Source organism: Urtica dioica, chromosome 12, assembly GCF_054948205.1.
Source record: "Urtica dioica subsp. dioica isolate 48M chromosome 12, U.dioica_male_clone48M_v1_H2, whole genome shotgun sequence".
Classification (NCBI taxonomy): Eukaryota; Viridiplantae; Streptophyta; class Magnoliopsida; order Rosales; family Urticaceae; genus Urtica; species Urtica dioica.
Genome location: NC_142767.1, coordinates 20337911 through 20359364, shown reverse-complemented (window position 1 = coordinate 20359364; position 21454 = coordinate 20337911). Strand labels below are relative to the sequence as shown.

The window sequence follows — 21454 nt, the reverse complement described above, 5'->3', positions numbered from 1 at the left end:
TCTTCATTGCTAGTATGGTCTGAGATTGATGAAAAATATAGTTTTGGCAATGATGAAAAAAGTTGCGACCTCAAGAATTTTTCTATTTCTTGTGTTGTTGTTGTTCAAAGGAATACAGTTATGTGCTTGCACAAACTTAACCTTGGGCTGGATAGAGGGTGATAGACAAACTCCGTTGAAGCTCAAACAGAGTTTTAAAGCTCCTTCAAACAGGTTAGTCTCAATCTCTTATATATAAGGAGAGCAAAAAAAAAAAAAAGTGTATACAAGAGGGTGATGATTTTCTTAGTTAAAAAAAAGTTATTAACGAGGATAGTTATATGATAATATATTAATTATGCAAACTAAATTTAGAAGTTTTATAGTAATCTCGTTGCTATGACTAAATTGCAATATAGTAACTTAATTCGGAAATTTATCTAATTTCTCTATTGGTCAAGTTATGAATGCAATTGGAAAAAAAATCAAAACAAACTCAATATAAACTCTTTTTTGTGATAATTAAGATGATGTAATTGGCTTACATTGGTTGAATAAAATTACATTTATGCAGAAACTCAATAGCTGGATGTATCGAAGGAGAAAGAGTGGCTCTAATGAAGCTTAAAAGAAGTTTCAAAGACCCTTCGAACCGACTAGTCAGTTGGATCGGTGGAGATTGCTGTCACTGGAGAGGCATTAGTTGCAACACATTTACCGGTCATGTTGTCAAGCTCGATCTCAGTGTGCCATCTTCTTCTCGTTTCATTCCCGACGATATATACTGGGAAAGCAAATACAATTACACGGAGAGATTGTCCTCGATGGAAGTTGATTTTGGTTTAGCGGAGTTGAGATATCTGGAATACTTGGACCTGAGCGGAAACAACTTCAACAGCATTCGAATTCCCGACTTCTTTGGCTCCTTCAGCCATCTCAAATATCTTAATCTCTCTGGCGCAGAGTTCGGAGGAACAATTCCTCATCAATTAGGTAACCTTACCAGCTTGCAAGTTCTTGATCTCGACGTCTATTCTTTCAGCGGGACATTATTACGCGCAAACAATCTCCGGTGGATCTCGAGTCTTTCATCGTTGCGACACCTTGACATGACCGGTGCTTACTTGGGCGAGGCTGTTGATTTAATGCACGTGCTCAGTAATCTTCCTTCTCTTCTACACCTGACCTTAAAAGATTGTCGACTCCAAAACATTCACTTTGCTACCACTGCTTCCATGAATTTCACATTCCTTTCTAGAATCCAATCCTTAGATCTCTCCTCTAACTGGTTCATCGGACCAATTTCCGCTATATTCCACAACATGACTTCCCTCAGATCCCTTTACGTTTCGGATAATAAGTTTAATTCAAAGGTTCCCCTCTTGCTGGTTAATCCAGAGACACTACTAAATCTCGACCTTTCCGCAAATGAGTTCGATGGAGTTGAAGGAGGGTTCTTTTCAATTTTAAACAAAGCCTGCTCTGCAAGTTTATTGGATTTGTCGAAGAACAACTTGGGTGGTCATGATGTCTTGAACAAAAACACGAGTTTATCAAGATGCGACAACGGTTATGACTTAAAGTATCTCAGTCTAAAGGGAAATTCATTATCTGGTTCAATTCCATTGTCTTTAGGAAAACTCTCAAAGTTAAGAGTATTAGATCTTACGGATAATCAATTGAATGACTCAATTCCACATTCTTTGGGTAGTCTTCTAGCATTGGAGTCTCTGTATCTCTCCGGTAATCAGTTGAGTAGCTCGATTCCACAATCATTGGGGAGTTTGATAGCCTTGGAATATCTGGATCTTTCAGATAATCAATTGAGTGATTCAATCCCACACTCATTGGGCAATCTTCTAGTCTTGAAGTCTCTTAGCCTTTCAGGTAATCAGTTGAGTAACTCAATTCCACAGTCATTAGGGAGTTTGATAGCCTTGGAGTATCTGGATCTCTCAGATAATCAACTGAGTGATTCGATCCCACATTCATTGGGGAATCTTCTAACCTTGGAGTCTCTGTTACTTTCACAAAATAAATTAAATGATTCAATTCCATGGTCGTTGGGGAGTCTGTCAGCCTTGAAGTATCTGGATCTTTCATATAATCTTTTGAGCGATTCGATTCCACAATCCCTAGAGAGTCTACTAGCATTGGAGTCCCTAGATCTTTCGCAGAATAAATTGAGTGATTCAATTCCACAATCATTAGAGAACATGTCAGCCTTGAAGGACCTTGATCTTTCAGATAATCAATTGAATGATTCAATTCCTTATTCACTGGGGCATTTGGTAGCATTGGAGTCCCTAGATATTTCAAATAATCAGTTGAGTGGGCATTTTCCTGAGAGCATAGGCCAATTAGTCAACTTGGTGAGTTTGGACATTTCTCATAATTCATTGGATGGAGTTTTCTCTGAACGTCACTTAGCCAACCTTTCAAGTTTGGCTACGATTACCATCAGTTCCAACCATTTGATCGCCAACTTTAAGTCTGATTGGATTCCTCCTTTCAATCTAGAAACCATAAACATGTCATCGTGTATTGTTGGTCCCCGATTCCCTCGATGGATTCACACACAACAACATATTAGAGTGCTTGATTTGTCAGATTCTAATATCTCGGGAGATTTTCCAACTTGGCCTCTACGGTCTCTTTTGTACTACTTGGATCTCTCCAAAAACAAAATCATTGGAAATCCTTTAGCGGATATCGCTAATAACCTGCCGAAGATAAGTATACTCCGTCTTGGAAACAACCTCATGAGTGGTCCGATCCCAAACTCGCTGTGCAAGCTGGGAGGTTTGCAAGTTCTAGATCTTTCGGAGAACGGGTTATCTGGTGAAATGCCACGTTGTTGGAAAGAAATGCAATCTTTACTCGTTATCAATCTGTCATCAAACAAGCTTTCGGGGAGTATTCCAAGCTCTTTCGGACAACTCTCAAAACTCAAACGATTCCATGCCAGCAAAAATAACTTCCAAGGGGAGATTCCACGAGCTTTGAGAAATTGCACTAGCTTGGAACTACTGGATATTGGTGAGAACAATTTTTCTGGCCTTATACCTGCATGGATTGGTAAAAGCTTTTCATCATTAAGGATTCTAAAGCTTCGAAAGAATATGTTCCATGGAAGAATTTCTCGACAAATATGCCATCTTCATTACTTACAGTTCCTGGATCTTGCTGAGAATAATCTAATTGGAAAAATCCCTCGTTGCTTCAAAAATCTCAGTGGAATGGGTTTTTCTCGGCCACTTGATCCGACCGCATTACTGTATAGTAAAGACGATGATCCAGACTGGAGAAGGGAAAAGCTCTCGGTGATTACGAAAGGATTAGATCTCGTCTACTCCAAATTGCAGCTGCAACTTCTTGACATCATGGATCTTTCGAGTAATAGGCTAACCGGAGTTATTCCAAGTGAGCTTTGTTTTCTCTCTGGTTTACTCGGTCTGAACTTGTCTAACAATCAGTTGTCAGGCAAAATACCAAACCAGATTGGAGACCTGAAGTTATTGGAGACTCTTGACCTTTCAAACAACCGATTGTTTGGTCCGATTCCACAAAACTTGTCGGCTTTACAGTTCATAAGCCACCTCAACTTGTCAAACAACGACTTTTCGGGGAGAATTCCGGAGGGCAATCAGCTCCGAACTCTCGCAGATCCATCAATATATGCCGGAAACTCTAATCTCTGCGGTGATCCATTGCCGAATAAATGCCAACCTGCAATAAGCTCTGGCCATGGAAAAGGATATAATGAAGAGAAGAAGAAGGAAACTATATTGTTTTGGTTTGTGGTGACGACCGGGTATGCGTTGGGTTTATGGGGAGCTATCGGGATTCTGATTTTAAAGAAGAATTGGAGAATTGCTTACTTCCGATTTGCCGAGGACAAAAAGGAATGGATTCTTGCGATGATTGCGATCAAAGTAGCGAGGCTGAAGCAGAGAATACAGAGGACTTGATCATAGTAAGAGTTATTTCCTTTGCTGATAGATTTTTTTATTTTTATTTTTTTTGGAATATATTTGTGTTTTTCTGGCTATATTGTTCTTGATGTTGTTTTACTTTATGCTTGTCGAAATTTGAGAAATGATATCATCATTTACTTGCCAACCTTTGTTTCATGTTCGATCAGGTTTTTATCGTAGAAGAATCTGAGAACAGATGAGGTAGCGAAGGAAAATATAAAGCTTCGGAAGCAAAGGTCTAATGAACTGAAATCAGAATTTAAACTCGAGAGTCCATAAGCCCCAAAGGTCCTTTACATCATCGAAAATGCATGTGTTCCTTATTGTAAAAGATCACTATATATGGTGTTGGTAAATGTACTTGTCGAAGAGTTATTTTCTTGAAGAAGAAGAAAACATATTAATTTGATTTTATGCGGTTGGTTTTTCAGTTCTTTTCCTACTTAACGCTATTTTTGAACATTTCTTATTATTACTGTTCTGTTGGTTACATTCTAGTGTGTTGTACTATTTTCAAATTAGAAGAAACTGAAAACGAATTAGTAAGAGAGGTAAGGGAGAAAGTTTCGGAAGAAAAATACAAGCTAGGCAGTACTCAGCCAATCAGAAATGAAAAAAGAAAGAAAAAAAAAAACTTTTCTTCGAGAAACAGCCAAACAAAAAAAAACAACAAAATCCATCAACGCTTACTTTGTCAACAGCAACAACAATGAGGAGGCTCCGATTTCACTATCGACGACACCAAAGTCAATGGCAAGCGAACAAAGTCTTGTCATTATTATTCTCACCGTCCATTAGAAAAATAACTAATTTAAATATTTAACATTATTAAATAATCAAAATTTCGTAAATTTTAGATAAATAACCATAAAAATGACATAACCCTGTAATTTTTTTTTTTTAATATTTTCCAAGTTTGTCTATCTTTTTTATTTATGAAATTTTATTTAAATTTTGATTATTAATTCGACAGTTTATGTAAGATTTTTTTTTTTTAAATTTGAATTTTAAACTCTCATATATTTTCAAAAACATAGCAAGCAGTTATTTTATATTATTTCATGGATTTTTGATAGCATATCAATGCCCAAAATATATGTAACAATTATTTTTTTTATGATTTTGTGTTCTTTAAAATCGTAGTTCACGTTTATACGTATTAACATATATTTATAAAATATTTACAGTTATTAATATATATTAAAAAATTTATTATATGTTTTTATTTGAATATTTTTGGCAATTATTTATTTAAATTCGAATTGTGTTATGTGTTTTAATTTAAAAATTAATTATTTAATTGACTTAATTGTGTTAATTAGAGTCATTATTTTAAAAAAAATATAAAAAAATAATTATTTTCTACCTAAGATTTATGAAACGTTGGCTATTTAGCAATTTCAAACATTTAAGTTGGCTATTTCGCTAATTATATTTTATTTTAGATACGTTTTTTCATTAATTATTGAGCTACCAAATTCTCAATTCATTCATATACATCATATACATTAATGTTGTGGGGTTACTCGAGGCTCATCAACTTTGAATTATCTAAATTTTTAGGAAAAGACCAAACTAGTCAACGTGATGACTAGTCAGTATCTTCATTATTGGTCACTAAAATATATATAAGTGATAACTGTGGACCGAGTTTGATGAGAAATACAGGACAGCTGTGCCAAAAATGAAAAAAGCTGTGAGCCCTGTGATATTTCTCTTTGCTGTGTTGTGGTTCAAAAGAATACAATTATGTGTGTGCACAAATTCAACCATGGGCTGGACAGAGAGCCAGAAACAAACTCCGTTGAAGCTCAAACAGAGTTTCAAAGATCCTTCATATCAGTTAGTCTCAATCTCTTTTATTAAGTAGCCAAAAAAAAAAAAAAAAAAAATCCTTGATTTGAAATAATCTGAAGGCGTAGAAAAATAGTAAATTGCTTTTCTTTTAGTGACTTGCTGTTAAGTTCTATAATTATTGTATGTTCATCCTATTATTGAAATAATCTCAAACTTTATTGTTCCTTTATATGTACATACATGATTATAGAAAAATGTCACCTCGGTTATACCGTATATCCTCTTAAATGACTGTAGTTTTATTTGGAACTTCATTAGAATTATATATTTCTCTGGTAAAATATTGGTATTGAATATCATCGTTGATCTTTGTTGGTTAATTGTCCATTAATTTTTAAAACAACGGACTTTTTTTTATGCGTGTGTTCATTTTTTTTTTTACATCATGTATAAGATATAATCAAATATGTTGGGCATATAAGCACAAATCACAAAAGAAAATTTTCAAAGTCCATATTCCAAAAATTGGAATATATTTATATTTTTGTGATTTGAACCTATATATCTTTATAGAAGATGAAGACCTCTACAATGAGATAGTATAAGACTATAAGTGCCATTCAACCTAAATTGTTGTTGGTGGTTTGCTTTCCATTTTTATATGATTGTTTTCATAAACGTGAATTTGAATAATCATGTAATTTAAACATTATGTGTACAAATAATAAAATAAAATACCAACACATTTTATATTTATGTCATGTAATTTATTAAATAGTTTGTTTGTAATTGAGATATACATATATATATATATATATTATTTATTTATTGAGTTAATTTTCTGTCATATTAGAATTAATTTTTATACCAGAAATTCTAATTGAGTGACATAAAATATTTTAAGAGTATGATATACACTCTTAAACAAACATTAATAGTTTAAAATAATTTTTTTTTTGCTATTATCGTGGTCAATTAATTATCAAAATAAAAGCTCCATTTGTAAATTTATTTATTTAACAAAATTTATAATTGCAATTTATCGCAGTTAATTTAAATAGGGTAATCTAATAACGTAGTCAATTTCAAATATGATTTTAAGGATGTAGCCAACGTTCGGTAAATTTTGTAATTTAATCATTTACATAAATAAACGGTTAGAAAATATCGAAAATACTTTTATGTAACATAAATCATAGAAATCAACTACTAGCCAATATTTCAGCCGGTCAAAACTTATCGCGTGTAAAATTAACTGAAATTAACCCAAAAAACAATCAAATAGTAACTAAAGTTTCAACCAGACAAAACTTATCACGTGTAAATACAGGTTCAAAGATCCTTCGGACCGGTTAGTCTCAATCTCTTATATTAAGGAGCATATAATTTGTCCTTTATTTGTAATTTTTATGCATATACATCATCAAAGTAATTGTATTTGGAACTTCGTTATAATTTGTTTATTTGTCTATCATCACTAGTACATCATCGGTACTGATCGTATATTTTCTCTTAAATGTTGACAGATTGATTATCATTGTGATCAGGAACGAAGCCAAAAAATTGCTTGAGAAATAAAAAAAATTATGATATAATTGAAGATGCATAATATAGTCGTTCTAAATTTTCAATAAGAAAATAGCCAAGATTTTAATTTATTAAAGAATATAACAAGGTTTTGCAGTTTTTATTTATTTTTATTTTATTAGCGGAATAGCCAAAATGCCAACAAATTTGCTACACCGCAAGCTTTTCGAGGCTAGCTTTTCAGATCACTAAACTTCAACAACATTGATAATATGGTAGCCGTTAGACGTTTTATGCTAATATGGTAGCAATGTCTAATTTGTAATATAATAACTCCATTCAGAAGTTTATCTAATTAGAGTTATGATTGCAATTTAGAGCATCGTCAATTTTTGTCATCTGTACTGAACGTGTAAACGACTCTTTTTTAGTGGTTGTCTATACCAAAATTACAGCATGTATTTGCTTTGATTATTTTCTGTCCCTCTTATTTTTACCAAGAAGAGATATCCTCCGTTGAAAAACAAGTATAAACTTTAAAGTAGTTGTTAGATTTGGAATGAGATCATACTTTTTTGGCAGAAAAATGTCAGACACTTGGCTAACGCTGGTTATTTATGCAGAAAATCAATATCTGAATGTATCGAAGGAGAGCGACAAGCTCTAATGAAGCTGAAACAAAGTTTATCTTACCCTTCAAACCGACTGGCCACTTGGAGCGGCAAAGATTGCTGTGAGTGGATCGGCGTGACTTGCAACGCCAATACTGGTCATGTAATCAAGCTCGATCTCAACATGCCAAATTACGAGGAGAAATTCTCTGCGGTCGAGGTTGATTCTGGTTTAGCGGAGTTGAGACATTTGGAGTACTTGGACCTCAGTGGAAACTACTTCAACAGAATTCGAATCCCCGACTTCTTTGGCTCCTTCAAGAATCTCAAATATCTCAATCTCTCTCAAGCAGGGTTCGGAGGAACGATTCCTCATCAATTAGGTAACCTTACCAGGTTGAAAGTCCTTGATCTTAGCGATTTCTATTATTCCGGTGGACCTAAGTTACAGGCAAACAATCTCCGGTGGGTCTCGAGTCTTTCATCTTTGGAACACCTTGACTTGAGCAGTGCGAATTTAAGCGAGGCATTGAATCTGATGAGCACGCTCAGCGAAATTCCTTCTCTTCTACGCTTGACTTTAACAGGCTGTGGAATCCAAAACATCCACTTTGCTGAAGCGGCTCTGAATTCCACATTCCTTTCAAGCGTGAGATTCTTGGATCTTAAGGGCAATAAAATTGCTGGTGAAATTCCTAAGGCTTTTCAAGGCATGACTTCTCTTAGAGCACTTGATCTTAGTCATCAACGAAGCAGTGGAATTAACGGTTATAAGTGCCTTTCAAATCTTTCTTCTCTACAACGCCTCGACATGAGCCGTGCAAAATTTAGTGAGGCGTTTGGTATAGTCCATGTGCTCAGTGAACTTCCTTCTCTTTTGCATCTGACCTTAAAAGACTGTGGAATCCATAACATTCACTTTTCTACTACTAGTTCTATCAATTCCACATTCCTTTCGAGCATTCAATCCCTAGATCTTTCATCCAATATGTTCTTCGGACCGATTCCCAACTCATTCCATAACATGACGTCCCTTAGATCCCTTGATCTTGCAGAGAATAAGTTTAATTCTACTATTCCTCTCTCGCTGGTTAGTTCTAAGACACTTCTAGAGCTGTATCTTTCTATGAATGAATTTAATAGAGTTGAAGGGGGATTATTTTCATTATTAAATAAAGCTTGTTCTGCAAAGTCGTTGGATTTGTCTTATAACAACTTGGGTAGTAATGATGTGATGAATAGAAACATGAGTTTCTCAAGATGTGCCAACGGTTATGATTTAGAGGTCATGTCTTTATCAGACAACCGAATTGGCGGGAGCATTCCGGATTGGTTTGGGCAGCTTACAAATTTGAAGTATCTTTATGCTGACAATAGCTCTTTGTCTGGTTGGATTCCATTATCTATAGGTAGATTGTCGAAGTTAAGGGTATTACGTCTTGGGAATAATAAATTGAATGGTTCAATTCCACATTCATTGGGGAGTCTAGTAGCCTTAAAGTCTTTGGATCTTTCAGATAATCAATTGAGTGGTTCAATCCCACATTCATTGGGGAGTTTGCTAGCATTGGAGTACCTATTTCTTTTTAATAATAGTTTGAGTGGCTCAATTCCACAATCACTAAGGACTCTGGTTGCATTGGAGTACCTGGATTTTTCATATAACCGATTGAGCGGGAGTCTTCCAAAATCATTGTTGGGGCTTTTTTCATTGACAGATATAAATCTGGGAAATAATCAGTTGAGTGGACATGTTCCAGAGAGTATAGGGCAGCTTGTAAACCTAAAAAGGTTGGATATTTCTTCTAATTCTTTGGAAGGAGTTTTCTCGGAACGTCACTTAGCCAACCTTTCAAGTTTAGATAGCATCTCCATTGGTGCCAACCATCTGAAATGCAATTTCAAATCTGATTGGATTCCTCCTTTCAGAGATCTGTGGTTTGCTAACATGTCATCTTGTGTGGTTGGGTCTCAGTTTCCTACGTGGATTCAGACACAACAGCATCTTTATGAGCTTGATTTGTCGAGTTCTAATATATCTGGAGCTTTAACAACTTGGTCTCAACATGTGAAGCTTAACTATTTGGATTCTCCAACAACCAAATCATAGGAAATCCATTAGGAAATATTGCTGATAACGTGCCAAGACTGAGAATACTCCTGCTAGGCAACAACATGATAAGTGGTTCAATCCCAGACTCAATTTGCGAGATGGGATATTTGCAATTCCTAGATCTGTCTGAGAACGGGTTATCTGGGGAAATACCCCGTTGTTGGAAACAGATGCAATCTTCGTTTGTTATCAATCTTTCATCAAACAAGCTTTCGGGGAGTATTCCAAACTCATTCGGACAGCTCTCAAGTCTGAAAAGGTTTCATGTCAACAAAAACAACTTCCACGGGGAACTTCCACAAGCCTCGAGAGATTGTCCAAACTTGGAACTTTTGGATCTTGGTGAGAACCGTTTTTCGGGGCCTATACCAACCTGGGTTGGAAACAGCTTTTCATCGTTACGGATCCTTAGGCTTCGGAAGAATATGTTCGATGGAAAGATTCCTGAACAGATATGTAATATTCAGAACTTACAGCTCTTGGATCTTGCTGAGAACAATCTAATCGGACATATCCCTCGATGCTTCGCCAATCTCAGTGGAATGAGTACCTCAGAAAATTCAATCTCAATAAGCCCGACAATGGGACCGGTTCCTGGCCAATCAGATGAGTCACAAAACCAAGATCCAGAAATAACTGTTATGCAACTTGAAAAACCTAGCGACGTTGATCCAGAGTGGGGCAGAGAGAGGCTTACAGTGGTGACGAAAGGATCAGATCTCGAGTTCACAAAATTGCAGCTTCAACTTCTGAAAAGCATGGATCTTTCAAGTAACAAGTTAACCGGAGTTATTCCCGCTAAGCTATGTTCTCTCTCTGGATTACGCAGTATGAACTTGTCCAACAATCAATTGTCAGGCAAAATACCAAACCAGATCGGAGACCTGAAGTTATTGGAGACTCTTGACCTTTCAAACAACCGATTGTTTGGTCCGATTCCACAAAACTTGTCGGCTTTACAGTTCATTAGTCATCTCAACTTGTCAAACAACGATTTTTCGGGGAAGATTCCACGAGGCAATCAGCTTCAAACTCTTACAGATCCATCAATATATGGCGGCAATGCTAAACTCTGTGGAGATCCACTGCCAAAAAATTGTGGCGACTCGGTCCAACCTCCAATCAGCTCTGGGCATGAAAAGGGAGATAACAGAGACGACGCGAAGAAGGAAAAGATATTGTTTTGGTTCGTTGTTACAACTGGATATGCGTTAGGTTTATGGGTAGTAATCGGGACTTTGGTTTTCAAGAAGAACTGGAGAATCGCTTACTTCCGATTCGCTGAGGAAAAAAAGGAATGGATTCTTGCAATGATTGCCATCAAAGTAGCAAGGCTGAAGCGGATAATGCAGAGGGACTTGATCAAATAAGTAAGAGTTTTTTCCTGCGCTGATTGATTTTTTTTTCTAGTTTCATTATTTAATTTTTGAATAATTTTTTCTAAGTTTTTGAAAAGTCATGTACCAAGCTACTGTGTACTATGTATTTCTGATCATCTCTCTCTTTTTTATTCCCTCTTTATTATCTAAATCGTATTATCTTACATGACGCGAATTTTTGAACAATATTTTTTTTTATTGTTTTAAGTTAAATTTTAAGTTCGATATCTCAGTTGCAACTTCCACTCGCTTGAAATTCAATGTGAAAATATTATGCGGAACAAAAGAAAAATCAGTTTATTTGATTTAGATTGATTGATAATCTGATATTACAAAAGTGCGATTTCAGTTACTTATTTTTTTTTTTTTTTTTTGTCTTCAAGTCAGCATGGCACGTCAGACAAAGAAAGGTTTGGATCATTCATGCCAAAGAGTTGGGTTGTAGCAACTTTATTGAAGCAGCTTTTCAAGGCTTGAGGAACTTCATTTAGCTTGTTGTAAAAAAAAAAAAACAAATTAGAGAACAGTCAACAATTTTTTATTTATAAAAAGGATACAACATGATATCTTCATTATTCCTTGTTCTCTTATTTTATTCGTATTTTCATGTTATTATAATTGTAATGACGGTATTCCTCCGCCATAAGCGAGACCTATTAATAAAATCTCCGTGGTACCATCCACGTTTTTAAAATAAATAAAAATCAATTAATTTGTTGTTTTTATTTTATTTTTTACGTTGCATTGTGTCTAATAATGTACTTTACGGTATTGTTCTGTTTTATTATTCCCTTCCACAATTCCACTTTTCCCCGGAAGAATCGAAAAGAGAGAGGAAGGGCCATTTTGTGGAGGCATCGAACACGGCTTTGTCTCCGAAGGGCTTGTCACCATAGACCGTGCCATGAAATCCTTCTTCGCTCCTCGAGCCCCACAAGCCATGGACTCCGAGCAAAACACCACCGCTCTTCTCAGCATATTGACAAATCCCGATATTTCAGGGAACCTACTTAACAGTTCGATCCTATCATCATTGGGGATGATCTAAGGTCTGACGTGGTTTTCTTTCGAAGAACAAGCTGATGATCGGAGAAATTCCCGATACCCTCTGGCAGATGGCAAAGCTCGTCGTTTGGATCTTTCTTCTAATTCATTAGAAGGGAATATTACGGAGCTGAACTTTGGTAGCCTTTTTCAAGATTGACATCCTTCTCCATCGGTTCCAACCATCTTAGAATCAGAATTACATGCGAGAAGAGAGGAGATGAAAAGGAGCTGGAGAGTTGTTTATTTACGTTTTGTTGAAATTGTGAAAAATAAGGCATTTGGTATATGAGTTCATTGATGTTGCATGTAATTAGCGGATCTTCATGTACCTATGGCAAGCTAAAAGTGAAGAATCGCTGATCAGATTAAAGCTTCACGCACAGTCAACCGTTGGATCCTCCCCGTTACCTTAGGTGTCAAGTTACTTGTATTTTCGTGACAAATTATAAATAGATGTTGTTTGACCAAAATGTATTGGGATTTTGAGTGATATTCACTCCTTGATACCATAGTAAAATCAGTGTGTCAACCTCTCTCGTTTCTTTCAATTCTCTTAAAAGCAAGACTAGATCATAGTTTCTCGTGAATCAGGAAATCTCTGAAATCTGGTTTCTATCGAGCGGTTTTCATAACACTTGCTGCTTATGGCTCTCTGTTGCAAATATTTGATTTAACTAGTCAATATTTCACATTTTATTTTCGTAACAACAGATTGATGCGTATATGAACCGAGTTTCACATTTTATTTTTGTAAAATATATTACTTGTGCAGGAAACTTCTTAACGGCTATAACAGTTTTTTTTTTTTTTTTTTATTTTTTATTTTTATATATATATATATAGAAAAACCACTGTGGGCAGGGACCAAAACGACCAAAGTATAGTCAACAATACATGAACGAAGTTGCAGTTGCAGGGGAACCCAAATTACATTTAGCTAAAACATGGGCAACTCTGTTACCAGACCGTCAGACAAAGCTAAAACCGGAGGAGAAATGAGAAGTTAACACGACTATTTTTATTTTTACTGCTAGTATATCAGTCTATAAAAATTTGCAAAATAAAGACATACTCAATCTGTCCATACATTGAGAAAGGTACACTTTCACTATTTTCATGTTTTCCACTTACAAATACTTCATTTTTACATACAATTTTACACTAAAAAATGTAACGGAGCAAAAATGTAACGAAGAAGAGAGACAAGCTCTGCTGAAGCTGAAACGGAGCTTCAAAGACCCCGGAAACCATTTGGCTTCATGGAACGACACAGAGTGTTGCCGCTGGAAAGGCGTTGGATGTTACGACGAAAACGGCCACGTCACCAATCTCCATCTCTGCGACTTCTTGAACAAATTATCCGCCAGCGAGGTCAGTCCCTCTCTTGCGGATCTAGAGGAAGCCAAATTTCCTGAGTTCTTGGGTTCCTTTGAGCACCTACACAATCTCGAACTCCACGACTCTGGGTTTTGGGGACCGATCCCAGAGTCGCTCGGAAATCTGTCGAGATTGGAGTACTTAGACCTCTCTAGAAACAAATTCCCGAGTCTCTCGGGAGATTGGCTAGACTGACAAATCTCGAGCATTCTGGTGATCTACTCAATGGTTCCATCCCGTCATCGTTGGGAAACATCTCCGATCTAGAGCGGCTAAGTCTTTCGGAAAACACGCTGAGCAAAGCGATTCCCAATAGCCTCTGGCAATTGTCAAAGTTAGAGTATTTGATTCTTTCTTCTGATTCGTTAGAAGGAACTATTACGGAACTGAACTTTGCTAATCTTTCGAGCTGGATGTCCTTGTCCATTGGTTCCAACAATCTTAGAATCAGAATCAAATCCGATTGATCACCGAGACGAAGAGAAGAAAGATATATAAAATTCGCTCTGGGCTAAGCGAACATTATCAAACATTTTCGGCACATCCCGGCCAAACGGGTAGGTTATTACTAGAGTATTGTAATCATTATCAAACATAAAAAATTGAATCTATTTATTTGTTGTGAATTTTATGGTGGTGGTAATGTCGTTAAATTCTAAAGATAGGGTCTTTATTGAAGCTTTTAAGGGTTCAGACTTCAGACTAAATTTTTGTTTATATTGGATTTTGGAGAAATTTGTGTTTTTCTATATGCTCTAATTTTGATTCGCCGATTGTTCTATTCACTAGATTTCAATTCGAATTTATCCTTTTTCCCTAATTACGCTCCACCGTTATATATTAAGGTTTTTTTTATTATTTTTTTTTACACAAAAATAAAACTCAACGCTTTTCATAGTGTGATTTTATTTGGAATTAGATCAAAGCCAAGCCGTACGTACTGATAATTATTGAAATGTTTGTTACAGAAGACAGAAAAATAAAATGTGGGAGTGAATATAATCGGTCGCAATGGATAATCATCCGAATTTGGAAAGAGACTCTTGTGATCCAAAGTAGGAGGAAGACCCAACTAGTCCCCGTGTTGACTAGGCAATCTTCATTATTGGTCTCTAATATCCATATATACCACTGTGGTGTGAGAGCTTGATCACAAGTATAGTTGTGACAATATGGTGAAAAAAGTTGCAAGGCCTGGAATTTTACTCTTTTTTGTGTTGTATTTCAAAGGAATACAACAATTATGTGTGTGCACAAACTCAACCTTGGCCTGGATGGATGGCGAGACACAAACTCCGTTCAAGTGGAAACACAGTTTCAAAGATATGTCAAACCGGTTAGTCTCTTCTCTTCTATATAAGCATGGCATCAACAACATAAATTAATATTATACATATATAAATGCTTATAAAATTGTTTTTAGTGTGAATTTTGGTTGACTTAATTTACTTTAACAGTAATTTTAATTTACTAAAAAAAGAGAATTTTTTGTATAAACAAGATTACTCCAAGAATCTAAGGTATTGTCGTTTTTATTCTATCCTTTTAAAAATTACTTGGCTACACAGTATGGATTATCCTATGACCTCGATCTTAATACGGTAGATAGTCATAGATGTTCATTAATTATCTGCATGCAAGGTATGGAACCGAAGCGAGATACCCGAGTGAGATAATAAGTTTGGAGATTTTGATTATAAAGTCCAAAAATAAAATAAAAATAATAAAAAATGATAAAAAAAATTACAACAACGATTATGTAATTCACATAATCATGAAAAAATGGTCTAGTAGATATATAGTCATATTTACATGTATACTTTGCTATTTAGTCAACGTTTAGTAAATATTTGGTAAATAACCATTTTTTGTGTAATCATTTGTAAACAGTTGTAAATAGTTGTAAAATTTAGTATGAAATAATTGTAAATAATTTAATCGTAATAAATCTTGGCTATTTACCGAATACTTACAAAATGTTGGCTAAATAGCAATCTAAAAGTGTAAATATGGTTAGTTTACTAGTTACTTATTAAAAAAATAATGCAGGAAATGTATTAAAACGTAAATCTCAATCCTTGAGAGAATCACGAAGGGATAGGGATAATAAGAAAGCTTTATCCGAATGGTAAATTAAATTTACTATTTTGGTGATTTGAATTTGCTAAAACGAATCTAGAAAATTTTCAGATGAACTATGAGAATCGGAAGCATAAGGAATGAGAGTATAGTGGGGAATGTAAAAGCTCGACTATGTTTTTAATTAAATGAAGATTGGACTAATACTTTAAGGAAATAAAGAAGAAGAAGGCAATTAAAATGAAAGTAGGAGATAGGCCAATTTATATAGATCTGTTTCTTGTATTAACATTGCTACTATTAAATCCCCAAATAAATTTGATAAAAGTAGAGCTAAAAATTATGAGGGGAAATTTTAACGTGTGCAAAAACTTGTAAATATTCAAAAATGTATATAGGGTTACAAGTATAATTTATTTCTTGGGACACACACAATGCTTTGGTAATCATCGATGTGCCATTTTAGGTTTGTGAATTAGTGTTGGTTATTGCATTACAATCCATAGCTTTAGCTAACACTAACGTTTATGCAGAACATCAATCTCTGCTTGTATCGAAGGAGAGAGACAAGCACTATTGACGCTGAAACGAAGTTTTGAAGACCCTTCAAACAAGTTGGTCAGTTGGAGCGGTGAAGATTGTTGCGAATGGAGAGGCGTGAGTTGCGATGCAATTACTGGTCATGTAGTCAAGCTCGATCTCAGTGTTCCATCTTATTCATTCTTCAGCCCCTTCTTTATGCACTCCGAAAATGTGTTCAATTTCACAGAGCGATTATTGGCCGTTGAGGTTGATTCTGGCTTAACGGAATTGAAACATTTGGAGTACTTGGATCTGAGTGGAAATGACTTCAATGGAATTCGAATTCCAAACTTCTTCAGCTCCTTCAAGAATCTCAAATATCTCAATCTCTCTCAAGCAGGGTTCGGAGGAAAGATTCCCCAACAATTAGGTAACCTTACCAGCCTTGCGGTTCTTGATCTTAGTAGTCCCAGGTTTTATGCTTTCAGAGAATCACCGCGTCCGTTGTATGCGAAAAATCTTGTGTGGCTTTCAAGTCTATCGTCTCTGAAACACCTTGACATGAGCGGTTCAAATTTCAGCGAGGCATTGAATCTGATGCACGAGCTCAGTGAACTTCCCTCTCTTATACATTTGACCTTAAGAGGTTGTGAAATCCAAAACATTCACTTTGCTTCTACTTCTCTGAATTCCACATTCCTTTCTAGAATCCAATCCCTAGATCTTGCCTCCAACATGTTTTTCGGGCCGATTCCCAATGCTCTCAACAACATGACTTCCCTTGGATCACTTGATATTTCAGATAACAAGTTTAATTCCATTGCTCCTCTCTTGTTGGTCAACTCTAAAAGACTATTGAATCTTGACATTTCTAGGAACGAGTTTGATAGCGTTGAAGGGGGGTTGTTTTCAGTTTTAAACAAAGCTTGTTCCTCAAAGTCGTTGGATTTTTCAAATAACCACTTCGGTGCCGAGGTCTTAGTAAGCAATACGAGTTTATCGAGATGCTCCAACGGTTATGATCTAGAGTTTCTGTCTTTGGGATTTAATCAAATTGTTGGGAAAATTCCAGATTGGTTTGGGAAACTGAAGAATTTGAAGTATCTTAATCTTCGTAGTAATTCCTTATCTGGTTCCTTTCCCTTGTCTCTAGGTAAATTGTCAAAATTACGGGGGCTATGTCTTTCTAGTAATCAATTGAATGGTTCAATTCCACGTTCATTGGAGATTCTTCTAGCTTTGGAGTATCTAGATCTTTCACAAAATCAGCTGACTGATTCAATTCCAGAGTCATTGGGTAATCTACAAGCCCTTGAGTTTCTAGATCTTTCACAAAATCAACTGGTTGATTCAATCCCACGGTCATTGGGGAATCTACAAGCCCTTGAGTTTCTAGATCTTTCATATAATCAGTTGAGTGATTCGATTCCAGAGTCACTGAAGAGTCTATTAGCCTTGAGGAATTTGGATCTTTCACATAATTTTTTGAATGGAACTATTCCAGAGTCATTTGGGAGTATGCTCATCTTATGGCATCTCGATCTTTCACAAAACCAATTGTCTGGTCCAATTCCACAGTCAGTCAAGAGTCTACTAGCCTTGGAATATCTCGATCTTTCACGAAATCAACTGAATGGGATTATTCCACAATCAATTGAGGGGCTCTTTTCATTGACATATTTAGATCTTGCAAATAACCAGTTGAGTGGTCATGTTCCCGAGAAGATAGGGCAGCTTGTAAACCTACGAAGGTTGGACATTTCTTATAATTCTTTGAATGGAGCTTTCTCAGAACGACACTTAGCCAACCTTTCAAGTTTAAAAAGCATCTCCATTAATTCAAACCATCTGACCTGCAATTTCGAATCTGATTGGATTCCTCCTTTCAATCTATGGTTTGTAAACATGTCGTCTTGTGTTTTTGGGTCCCGGTTTCCTCCTTGGATTCAGACACAAAAAGGAATCGGGTTTCTTGATTTTTCGAATTCAAGTATCTCTGGAGATTTTCCAACTTGGCCTCTACCCACATCTCTTTTCTATTTGGATCTCTCCAACAACCAAATAAGTGGAAATCCTTTAGAAGAAATTGCTAATAACTTGCCGACGATAAGTACACTCCTTCTAGGTAACAACATGATAAGTAATACACTCCCGGACTCATTGTGCAAGTTGGGATATTTGGAAACCTTAGATCTATCTGAGAATGAGCTATCTGGTGAAATTCCGGGCTGTTGGAAAGAAATGCAATCTCTAATTGTGATCAATCTATCATCGAACAAGCTATCGGGCAGTATTCCAAGCACATCTCAACAACTCTCGACTCTGAAAAGGTTTCACGTCAACAAAAATAACTTCCACGGGGAGCTTCCACAAGCCTTGAGAGATTGTCCGAGCTTGGAAATCCTCGATCTCGGTGATAACAATTTCTCAGGTGTTATACCAACATGGATCGGAAATAGCTCTTCGTCGTTGCGGATTCTCAGGCTTCGGAAAAATCTATTGGACGGAAGAATTCCTCAACAAATATGTGATCTGCAGCACTTACAGTTCTTGGATCTTGCTCAGAATAATCTAATCGGAGAAATCCCTAGCTGCTTCGCCAATCTCAGTGGAATGAGTGCTGCTCTGTCACTCGATCCAGTTCCTAAAGACGTCTATGCACCAGCTCCTCCGAGATACGACGATCCAAGCTGGAGCAGAGAGAGGCTTCCGGTGGTGACAAAAGGATCGGATCGCGAGTTCACGAAATTGCAGCTCCAACTTCTTGACATCATGGATCTTTCAAGTAACAAACTAACCGGAGTTATTCCAGCTGAGCTTTGTTCGCTATCTGGATTACGCGGTCTGAACTTGTCTAACAATGAATTATCGGGTAAAATTCCAAGCCAGATTGGAGACCTGAAGTCATTGGAGACTCTTGACCTTTCAAACAACCGATTGTTTGGTCCAATTCCGCAGAACTTGACGGGTTTACAGTTCATAAGCCACCTCAACTTGTCGCACAACGACTTGTCGGGGAAGATTCCACAAGGCAATCAGCTTCAAACTCTCATAGATCCTTCAATATATGCCGGCAACTCTAGACTCTGTGGAGATCCACTGCCGAAGAAATGTGGCGACTCAGTCCAACCTCCAATCAGCTCAGGTCATGAAAAGGGAGTCAATGGAGAAGACAAAAGGGAAAAGATATTGTTTTGGTTTGTGGTGACTACTGGATATGCGTTGGGTTTATGGGGAGTTATCGGAATTCTGGTCTTCAAGAAGAATCGGAGAATCGCTTACTTCCGATTCGCCGAGGACAAAATGGAATGGATTCTTGCGATGGTCGCGATCAAAGTAGCTAGGCTGAAGCAGAGACTTCGGAGGACATGAAGGTACGTTAGATCCTTTGTTTCAATTTAGTTCAGATTTTTTTTAAATTCATCTCACAATGTTGTAAAAGATTGATATGGTTTTTTTTTGTTTTGTTTTTTGTTCGGTTAATGTCAGGTTCGGTATCTAAAATGTCTCAATCTCCAGAGTTTTTCCACTCACTTAACTTCAATGTGAAAAATATGCGTTAAGCAAAGGGAAACTCATTATATAGATACAAGTAAGAAATGTGTATATTCATTTCAATTAGTGTGTTGAATTCAAGAAAATACTTTAAATAGTGTGGTAAAAAAAATACTGATACTCTGATATCAGATTTGTAAAAGTTTTTATTTCCCCTCTCTTGTAAGTCAGCACAGAAATTAAATAAGATTGGTTGTTCCCGCCAACAAGTTAGATAAAAGCAGTTTTCAAAGTCTTGATCAAGCTTATTAAACTTGTTGTGACTTGTGACTTTTCAATGTTGCATCGTATTTAATATGTATTCAAATGTGCTGTGCTATTTCAAGGTGATTTTTCTTCTATACCAATTATCGACTACTGCAATTTTAGTCTTGGGTCATAATAGATTATGAAAGGTGATAAAGAAATTCAGAAAAAGAAAAAGAGATAATTAGAAAATGAAAGAATTAATTAAAGGGGATGACTTTTCTCCAAATGTAAGCTTAAAAGGTACCTTTTTTATTTATCGAAACTTAAAAGGACAAATAGGCAGTCATAAAAATTAAAGCTAACTAAAATATGAAGGAAGACCGAAGTCATCGTCAAGTCAACGGTGTCGTGTCTAGTTGGGTTAAGTAAGCTTTGGGCATGAATAAAGTGTTGTGAACTTGAGTTGATTTAATCAAGTTGAGCCTCATCAAGTTGAAGCTTCTCAAAGTAAGAAAATCAAACTAGTCCCAATTAATGTCCGTCAGTCTTCATTTCTACAAAAGTCACTGCAAAAAATACATCAAACCCACTAAAAATCACTCGAGAACGAGTGAGATAAACCGAGAAATAAGTGTTTATCACGAATAAAACGCGCTTATCAACTAATTTTTTGTTAAGTAATTATTCAAAATTTGAAATAATTTCAAATGTATTTCCTCATTATTCATGTTTTCTTCTTTTTTTCTCTTTTTTTATTTTCTATTTTCTGCTTTTGCAAAATGTAAAATTTTATATTTTCGTTGGTTGATCAATTAGGTAAGTCGTCAGTTCATGTCTGTTAATATGATATACATAATTTTTATTAAATTTATCTGCTTGCATAATATTCTTTATTTACTAAAATAATCAGCATTTGCAATCGGCTACAAATAAGCCATCATGTTTTCTGTCTTTGCACTATTCATTATTTACCGAAACTAATCACGGTAACCTTTTATAAACAGATAAAACGAGCAAGAAAAATTTTCGCCTTTTTTCAATATCAACATTTGAAGAAGAATATGGGAAGGCGCTTCGATTTCAGAAGACAAAAACCACAGAAAATGAAGCCAGCCTTGTAATTATTTTTTTTAAGAAGCGTTTTTACCTTTTTTTACTGGAAAGAAACGTTTTGTCATTAGTTATTGAGTCAACAACAACAACTAGACTTTCAACTCATATACATTAAAGGCAGTCTTGTGGGGTACATTAAAGACATAAACATTAAAGGCTCATCAACTTTAACTATATTTATTTTAAAAG

General features: G+C 35.8%; 4 protein-coding genes across 5 annotated transcripts; all 4 read left to right on the top strand.

Moving 5' to 3' along the window:
• On the top strand, window positions 1-4386 carry LOC149380127 (uncharacterized). Its single transcript, XM_089603432.1, has 3 exons — window positions 1-213; window positions 554-3955; window positions 4124-4386. Exons 1-2 carry the CDS (start codon window positions 29-31, stop codon window positions 3948-3950), a joined length of 3582 nt encoding a protein of 1193 aa, XP_089459558.1. The 5' UTR covers window positions 1-28; the 3' UTR covers window positions 3951-3955; window positions 4124-4386.
• Window positions 4387-5631: 1245 nt separating this feature from the next.
• LOC149380126 (uncharacterized) lies at window positions 5632-10001 on the top strand. Its single transcript, XM_089604534.1, has 2 exons — window positions 5632-5798; window positions 7904-10001. Exons 1-2 carry the CDS (start codon window positions 5641-5643, stop codon window positions 9999-10001), a joined length of 2256 nt encoding a protein of 751 aa, XP_089460660.1. The 5' UTR covers window positions 5632-5640.
• LOC149380125 (uncharacterized) lies at window positions 9997-12058 on the top strand. Of its 2 annotated transcripts, none has more exons than XM_089604536.1 (2): window positions 9997-11374; window positions 11771-12058. In XM_089604536.1, exon 1 carries the CDS (start codon window positions 10067-10069, stop codon window positions 11372-11374), a length of 1308 nt encoding a protein of 435 aa, XP_089460662.1. In that variant the 5' UTR covers window positions 9997-10066; the 3' UTR covers window positions 11771-12058. The 2 variants fall into 2 exon arrangements, with proteins under 2 accessions (XP_089460662.1, XP_089460661.1); XM_089604535.1 differs by having other exon boundaries at window positions 11767-12058.
• Window positions 12059-14991: 2933 nt separating this feature from the next.
• Window positions 14992-20201, top strand: LOC149380124 (uncharacterized). Its single transcript, XM_089604544.1, has 3 exons — window positions 14992-15143; window positions 16420-19782; window positions 19898-20201. The coding sequence occupies exons 1-2, from the start codon at window positions 15082-15084 to the stop codon at window positions 19778-19780; spliced, it is 3423 nt and encodes a 1140-aa protein (XP_089460670.1). The 5' UTR covers window positions 14992-15081; the 3' UTR covers window positions 19781-19782; window positions 19898-20201.
• Window positions 20202-21454: the final 1253 nt, after the last annotated feature.

What these genes read in the sequence shown, in the direction of transcription:
- LOC149380127 (XM_089603432.1), top strand. Translation starts at nt 29, where the DNA reads ATGAAAAATATAGTTTTGGCAATGATGAAAAAAGTTGCGACCTCAAGA. An exon ending in TTTAAAGCTCCTTCAAACAG is followed by an intron (nt 214 to 553) that starts GTTAGTCTCAAT and finishes ACATTTATGCAG; the next exon opens with AAACTCAATAGCTGGATGTA.
- LOC149380126 (XM_089604534.1), top strand. Translation starts at nt 5,641, where the DNA reads ATGAAAAAAGCTGTGAGCCCTGTGATATTTCTCTTTGCTGTGTTGTGG. An exon ending in TTCAAAGATCCTTCATATCA is followed by an intron (nt 5,799 to 7,903) that starts GTTAGTCTCAAT and finishes TTATTTATGCAG; the next exon opens with AAAATCAATATCTGAATGTA.
- LOC149380125 (XM_089604536.1), top strand. Translation starts at nt 10,067, where the DNA reads ATGATAAGTGGTTCAATCCCAGACTCAATTTGCGAGATGGGATATTTG.
- LOC149380124 (XM_089604544.1), top strand. Translation starts at nt 15,082, where the DNA reads ATGGATGGCGAGACACAAACTCCGTTCAAGTGGAAACACAGTTTCAAA. An exon ending in TTCAAAGATATGTCAAACCG is followed by an intron (nt 15,144 to 16,419) that starts GTTAGTCTCTTC and finishes ACGTTTATGCAG; the next exon opens with AACATCAATCTCTGCTTGTA.